This window comes from Cibotium barometz, chromosome 7 (assembly GCF_041138505.1).
Source record: "Cibotium barometz isolate CiBa-2024 chromosome 7, ASM4113850v1, whole genome shotgun sequence".
Taxonomy (NCBI): Eukaryota; Viridiplantae; Streptophyta; class Polypodiopsida; order Cyatheales; family Cibotiaceae; genus Cibotium; species Cibotium barometz.
In genome coordinates, this window is record NC_141052.1 from 1,688,517 (window position 1) to 1,696,754 (window position 8,238).

The window sequence follows — 8,238 nt, forward strand, 5'->3', positions numbered from 1 at the left end:
AACTACAAGCTTAATGTAAACTAAGCCTACCCTATAGGAGTGGTTACCCCTAAATTACGACTCATCGGAAACCTTGGAACCCCCTCGACTTTTTACTACACCTCTCCCATCATTGGTGAGAGGTTGCCTATGTCTTTGGTAGAAAGGAGGGCTATGGTGATCGGAAGATCTAAAAGGGGCATTGTCCACACTTAAGATAAGTTTAGTAGTTCAAGCCTCACATCGGCCTTGTACGCATAGCCGTAAGCCACATAGTCATAGTCGAATGCATCATCGGAAGCGTTTGGTGGGCATGGTCCACGAGGTTGCATTCCGAGCTACACACAGCTCCTTGGACTTGGCTTCATGATAACCACGTGATCGACGACGCAACATGGAGAGAGCTCACCGTCCAGGTATATATTAATTTTTCAATTCATTTGTTATAATATTTTATGTTTCATTTAGCTGCTAGTTAGCACCTGCTGGAAGTAATGCTAGCTAGCACCAGAAACTCAATGGTTAGTAGAAGTTAGTATTTGCAACTCACTGGTAGCTGCTAGCTAGCACCTGGAACTCACCTTTAGATGTTCATCTTTAAATTGTCCATGATGGTATGTCCACCTTATAAAGTTCCTATCCAAAGGAGTTTCACACACAATGCACCCCTTTGCTATTAACCCCTGAACTACTGCACCTGCCTTTACTGTGATTGGCACTTGCATTACACCTGCTTATTTCTTACAAAGTACGGACATCAAGTAGAGTTGCAAATGTGCCAAACACTGTTGAGAGAAGACATGGATGAGGACACAGTTCCCATCCCTAGGAAGTTCACAAATGATGCACCACATACTACTAATTAGCACCTGCATCTACAGCTAATTAGATCCTCTTTAACACCTGCTTCTATCATACAAAGGTAAACATGAAGTTCAACTGAAAATGTAACAAATATATGTTGAGAGAACACCATATAATGCTAATTAGCACCTGCATAAACTACTAATTAGCACCTAAACCTACTAGTAATTATCACCTGTACTTGTTGCTAAATATTACTTGCACCTACTGTTAATTAGCACCTGATGAAGGCATGCTTACTGTTTACAAAGTATAGACATCATGACATCATGTTCTACTACAAATGTAGCAAACACTTGTTGAGAGAAGGCACATGATGCAAAAGATATTACTAATTAGCACCCGCTATACTGCTAATTAGCACCCAGATAACACTTGCCTACATACATCATAACTTGTATAGACATCATGTTGGAACTGCAAATGTGTGACAATTAAACCAAAAAGGCATCATTAAACCAGAAAGACGCTTTTGTAGAAACGACACATGGAATAGGAATCAAGTCTGACAATTAAAAACCAAAAAGGCATCATGTATGACAATTAAACCAGAATTCATAATTGACAAGTCAGGAACTGCAAATATAACAACACTACATTAGAAAAGACACATGTTAGATTGAATTTCTGAGAACTCCACACAAATATATCAAACACCTTTAAAGCCCACTTGAAGAATTCCCAGATGTCTGCCTGCACAAGCCAGGTGCAATTAGTATCCTGATAGAGCTAAATTTCCTGACCTGCTGATAGCTTGTATGCCAACTAGGAAAGAACAAGTCCTGCTGCTTGACCATCATGGACCTCTGGCTTTCTTGACTTCCTCACACACCAAACATGCCCCAATCTGAGGGAAACTTGTGTTGCCTATCCATAGATATAGTATCTTGGCCCTTCTTGAACCCATCACTTGCAATTGACACTCTTGTGAAGAAGCCTGGGTAATGACCTGCACAGTCACACAAATACACATTAAAGACATGCAAGACATACAACACAAGAGGGCATCGCAACTTAGACACATAAGGGAATTCTATTAATTAGCATAACAATTAGTAAATGCTAATTAGCATTGCATAGGAACATTGTTAATTAGCAGATCCCATATGCATGGTTACTTAGCATATACAGAGGTAATCTGTTAATTAGCATATAAAATAAAGCGAATGCTAATCAGTACTTTAATTAGCACCTTGTACATAAGGGAGAGTGCTAATTAGCACCTGGTACATTAGGTAGAGTGCTAATTAGCACCTGGCATTAGGCATAGTGATAATTAGCACATGGTAAATTAGGTAGAGTGCTAATAAGCACCTGCCCACCCAAGGCAGAGTGCTAACCAGCACTAGCCCTCCCAAGGCAAAGTGCTAACTAGCACCCCACTAGCACCAGCTAAGTCAATGCATTGTGCTAATTAGCACCTATCCACCCAAGGCAGAGTGCTGATTATGACTTGCCCACCCAAGGCAGAGTGCTAATTAGCACATGGTACATTAGGTAGAGTGCTAATAAGGACCTGCTCACTCAATGCAAAGTGTTAATTAGCACCTGCCCACTCAAGGAAGAGTGCTAACTAGCACTGGCTAAGTCAATGCATTGTGCAAATTAGCACCTGCTCAGTCAATGCGGCATAGTGCTAATTAGCACCTGCTCAGTCAATGCATAGTGCTAATTAGCACCTGCCCACCCAAGTCAAGGTGCTAACTAGCACCAGAGTGTTAATTAGCACCTGCCCACCCAAGGCAGAGTGCTAATTAGCACCTGTTGACCTAAAAGCTAGCTTAAGGTATTTCTAGAGTTGAACTTTACATGGTGCTTGTGTTTGTCCAAACTTGTGGAATGCCACACTAGACATGGCAGTAGATGGTATTGTCATCCCACAGTTATAAGCCCTGCACTCATCACCCACAAGCATAAGGACCTCCTCCATTAAGAATGGGCAGGCCACATGTGGCACATGACCCTCGAAGAACACATGTCTCTGCAATTTCACGTGGCGTAGCCGATGGAGAAGGGAAGATACAAGCATGGCATCCATCATGTGCACGCCAAAGCATCTCTGACAACAGTTGTTGTTCACCTTCATACTCCCAACTTTGAAACATCACAAGTATCATCAAGGCTGCCTGGGAACAACTGTAATGCTGCCTCGTCTGGCTATCTTAACAGTTAGCGCGAGTCTCCGTGTGGCAAACTGCTAGGCGAGGTTGAGCGAAGGTCATCAAGCTCCTTTTGTGCAGCACCAATGAATCCACTTAACACTCTGACTGTTGTAGTAACCTTCTCATTGCTCTGCTGTGTAATCCTCACTTCCTCCAACTTCTTCATGTTCTGTCCTAAAGTTTGCCCGGGAAAAGCCAAGTTCCTCTCCACATAATCTAACAATTTTCACCTTTGCCACATCCTGAAAGGGCGATATACCATCATGGGATTTGCCAACCAGGAAATTCAACCCCCCCCCATAATTGTCAATATGGCCTTGATGGTTGGTAGAGATAATGAGTACGATGACAGAGCCAGCCAACTTGGAGGAGGCATTGGCTTATCCACGATGGAAGGCGACCATCCTGTCCGAGCACATCATCATCATAAAAAATGGCACATGTGAGCTAGTTGATTGGCCACCACCCACAGCAAGGTAATTCACACCAAGCGGATTTGGAAGGCCAAATACAAGGTCGATGGTACTTTGGAAAAGTACAAGGCTAGACTTGTTGCACAGGGATTTTCACATGTGGAAGGATTTGACTTCAGTGAGAGCTTTGCCCCAACAGCTCGCATGACCACTATTCAAGCAATACTTGCCTTGGCTATTCATCAAAAGTGGCCAGTTTTCCAGATGGACGTCAAATCAGCATTCCTAAATGGTCACCTCAAGAAGGAGGTATATGTGGCTCAGCCATTAGGGCCAAAAACGTTAAAAAAAGGGGCCGCATTTTAGTCACTTGTACCGGATTTGGATTAAGCTTTGGACCAATAGAAATGTAACCATAAATATGACATTGGGTGTCATATTCACTTTTTACTAACTTCACTAGTTTTGGCTATTTTAGTGGGTTATCACCACTTTAATGTGATACGGCGCGGCTATTTCAGCATCACTTTAGTGGGTTCCAACTTCAAGGGCCTATCCTCTCATGCCAAATGTCAGTACTTCAAAAAGTAAAAATTTAAAATTTAGGTTCCCTAAAAAATGAGTAAATACATTTGAATTCCCTAATCTACCTGAGGCATCTTTCTAGTCGTCTTTTTGCATCATCCTCTTCTCTATTCATCATCTAACAATGTCGAGACAACAGTTTAACCCGAGGTGCATTCCTAATGCCATTTCATCATGCATCCTTCATAATGTTAAAGATGATCAGGGTGTGTGGAATGGTATAAACTTCAAATTAAACGATTGGGTGACTATGCAACCATCATGCAAAGGTCCTCATAGGATAAAAAGGCAAAGAAGTGGCTTAGTACAATACCATTGGAAGGGACGTATCTTGGAATTCAAGATAGCAAAAGATGGATGGAAGGCAAAAGTGCAACATGTGTACACAACAAGAGAAACGCACATGCATCCTCTTACTCCAGCATCTGCACTGCAAGCTCATTGTTGTAAGATATTTTTTGTAATTTTACTTATGTTCTTTATTATTCTATGGCTTATTCACATGTGTTGTATATATGGTAGATGTTTATCCACCATCAACGAGCATTGAGTGGCAACCTGTAGAGTCATTCACCGGAACTTTCGAAGTCATGCATGTTGATCTTGGGAAAGTATTATTTTTCGATCAACCATATGCCTTTTTCATTAATAAACAGATATTTTTATACAACGCTAAGTATATTGTCCCTACAAGACCAAAAGCTTATGGAAGACTGGAGAGTTTGGCTTTACCAAGCCTAAATTCATTAGATTAGGACTTCTAGACAAAGGTACTCTATTAGCATTTAAATCCAAGATTGTCTTAGATATTCAGAAGTCTATGAAAACAGGAAGGATTTCTAAGAGGATTAGGCTATCATGGTTTATGCTTCTTCATGTATTTGTGGCATGTTTTCGAGAAGCAAACATAAAGAGGACAAAAGCAATGTGACTATCTACATATATATTTGAGTCTGACTTGGATAATGCAGTTGGAGCAGAATGGAAAGTGAACGAAGTCATCCTCCATAGGGGTGATCTTATAAAATGTAATGCTTGCATTGAATCTGTGGTGATGGCATACAACATCTCTTAGCAAACCTTGTACATTAGCTTAGAGTACAGAACGATGGAAAAAGAGTAGAGAGACTTGGATGCCATTGGATTCAGAGGAAAAATTTGTGCAATATAGCCTAACAGTCAACTTGAGTGATGATGATTATAGAGTCGTCCTTAAAAATACAAAATGGACATGAGGGATGTGCATATGTCCTTGGAATTTCTATTAGATGCAATACAATTAGACTACAAATTTAAGGTAGATGGTATTATGGTGGGAAGAAGGTCTGAAAATACTTTTAGTTGCATGAAACATTTGCCCCCTGTAATCCTGAAGTTTTCTTAATACAATATAATTTTGCAACCATCTATCTTGTCTTGTTGATTCATTTTGTAAAATAGTTATTCAACATTATTAAGACAAGATAACCAATGTAAAATGAGAAACAATATATTTATTACAATGGTAGTATCTATACAAATTGGTTGGTTACAATGTATGAGAACATAAAACTATCTACTCTTTGGAGGGTCAGTGTCCATAGAAGCCTTCACCTTTTTGCTTTCCTTGGTCGGCTTGGACTCCGATTACTTGGATGTTTTCTTTGATTTGCCCTCTTTTTCCTTAGATTGTTTCTATTTTCGAGAAGCCTTTCCCTTGTCCGCGTCTGTTGTTTTCTTCTTCTCGAATTTCAACAAAACATCATAGGTCCTTTCCTTTTCGATGGCTTCTTTGCCATCATAGGTGGGATTGATGGTGGTGGTGGTGGTGGTGAATGTGGATCTGTGGGAAGATTCACATGACTGTTGAGCATTAATATGATTACCTTTGCTCTCACCCACCAAATATATGTGTCTGTATAACATGAAGTTGTGAACTACAAAAAATAATGACCAACACCTTATATATATTAGGATATAAAAGTTTAAGAAAAATATTTGAATTTTTTACAACTCTTTTTGATGTGTCTTTTGAAAATACTCACAGCTACTCTTTTTGATATGTCTACTGGAAATTTGGATTGCATATATCTCCATGTGTTTGTGACCACTCTCCATCCACGTGAGCTTCCATCAGTTTGTAAATAGAACCTATAGAGACAATAGTCCTTGCTTAGACTTTTAACTAAAGCTTTATTACAAACTTAAAAGTTATAATTTATGTTATTATAACTTACATGCAAAATGAAAAAGTGGTGTGGAGTTGTATTTTCGAGGAGTGGAGGATGGAGTGTTCCTAATGTGCTTATTATACGTTTACATGCCTTGTAAAAAATAACAAACCACATAAATTATTCAATCTAATACACATGGAATCTTAAACACAATCTCTATTGAAATAAAAAACTTACAATTTGGCTTCTCCATGCATACCAAATATATTTAAAATAAAATACTTACTTTTCATTAAGCTACAATTACATATTGCACCTTTTCAACATCGCATCTCTTCAACCATTCTTGCAGCCTTGCAAAATTAGTGTTTGTTTCTCTTACATAAGCAGAGACTATGGGGTCCAGCAAAAAAAAATAGCAAAATAGGCCTCTAGGAGTAGGGTGGACAAAATACGCCTACAAAAAACAAATAAGAGGATAAATTAGGTAGTTATCTTGAAAAAACAAATTAGTAGATAAATTTTCAAAAAAGATAGCTTACATACTTGAGAGATATCAAGATCACAACATTATTTATTTCTTGATTTCTCTCTGACAGCATATACATGTCTGAAGGTGCTATATCAAGATACTCTGCACCATCAGCAAATCTTTTACATGAACAACAAGTTGTCTAGGTACATTCTTTAAATCTTGTAGATTCTTCTCTTCAAGGTCTATCAACTCATCTCCCATTATTCTGTCTTTATCAACCCTCCTTTCTTCCTCAACAAGTTGTCTAGGTGCATTCTTTAAATCTTGTAGATTCTTCTCTTCAAGGTCTATCAACTCATCTCCCATTATTCTGTCTTTATCAACCCTCCTTTCTTCCTCAACAACCATCTATTCTTTGCCTTTCTCAGTCTTTAATTGATATGCAGTCCTAGTATCTCTATCATGGTGGGTAACATCCTCAATCTTAATATCTACATCCTTAGATTTTTTAGCTAGTGGGACATTCAAAATATTGAATGCCCTGGGTCACTCAATGATATAGGGTGCAATAACTTTTTAAATCTGTATCTTATTAGCCTGCAAGTGTGCATGTCTTTGTCCATAAGAGTGACCCTATGCGCATGGGTAGAACAAATGTAACTATCAATAAAGAAGTCTATAATGAAATCTTCTGTAGCCTCTTGAAGGGCCCATATTGCATTGCTAGCCCATCTCATCCTAAGCTTCCATTCATCACAAATTTGTCTCACAACTCTCATGAAGGTAAGCTTGGGTATGAGTAACTCGACATGTTTCTGGGCTTTCCTTATATCTCTTAAGGCATTCGCATGCTAATTGATTCTCTTTTTCAACTTTTCCTTTGACAATCCGCTTTCACTTGCTGCTTTCTCTGCCAACCCTAGACTTGGTCCACCCTCCTTGATGTTTTCTTTGTCCTAGCCATCTAAGCTAAGCCTGTCAATCCAACACATAATCAAATATGACCTCATATAAGAACTTGCTTCATTTTGGATTCAGATATGGTAGAACAATATATGTACATACTATATCTTCAGACATGCAAAGTAAAAAGAATTGTACAGGCAATTCAACTACCTAGAAATAGGCAATTCGACTACCTAGAAATAGGCAATTCGACTACCTAGAAATAGGCAATTCGACTAGATAGAGAGTCTGGTGAGAGCCATAAGCAACAATGGAAAGATGGCACGATATACCATGACGGCTGTAATCAGATCAACGTAATCGCGCCTTCTTTCCTGAAGCATTCCTGAGCTACTGGCTATCATTTCACTCATACATATGTTACTGTTGTTGCAAATCCTACCCTCCCCTGCAAAGTTGGCTATATTTGAAATTTTACACACTAGAGTTCCAATTACAACACTGGGGTGTCTTCCTTTGGGAGAGGAAAGCCTCTTGAGAAACCAATATCTAGCCAAATCTACTACTTTCCCACCATAGTAGTAACATGTGGCTCCTAGTTCTCTGACATATTCTTCATGTGCAGAAAAAGGTGTGAGCAAGTGGGAGAAACAAGCATTGCAAAAGCAATATAATTACTTTTGCATAGAGAGTGGTGTGGG

General features: G+C 39.1%; 1 protein-coding gene across 1 annotated transcript; it reads right to left on the reverse strand.

Moving 5' to 3' along the window:
• Positions 1-1,358: 1,358 nt before the first annotated feature.
• On the reverse strand, positions 1,359-3,494 carry LOC147636572 (uncharacterized). The gene is made up of 2 exons (XM_086799804.1): positions 2,653-3,494; positions 1,359-1,792 (listed from the first exon to the last, which is right to left on the reverse strand). The coding sequence occupies exons 1-2, from the start codon at positions 2,927-2,929 to the stop codon at positions 1,668-1,670; spliced, it is 402 nt and encodes a 133-aa protein (XP_086655930.1). The 5' UTR covers positions 2,930-3,494; the 3' UTR covers positions 1,359-1,667.
• Between the last annotated feature and the right edge of the window lie 4,744 nt (positions 3,495-8,238).

What these genes read in the sequence shown, in the direction of transcription:
- LOC147636572 (XM_086799804.1), bottom strand. Translation starts at nt 2,929, where the DNA reads ATGAAGGTGAACAACAACTGTTGTCAGAGATGCTTTGGCGTGCACATG. An exon ending in TGGACAAACACAAGCACCAT is followed by an intron (nt 1,793 to 2,652) that starts GTAAAGTTCAAC and finishes GTGACTGTGCAG; the next exon opens with GTCATTACCCAGGCTTCTTC.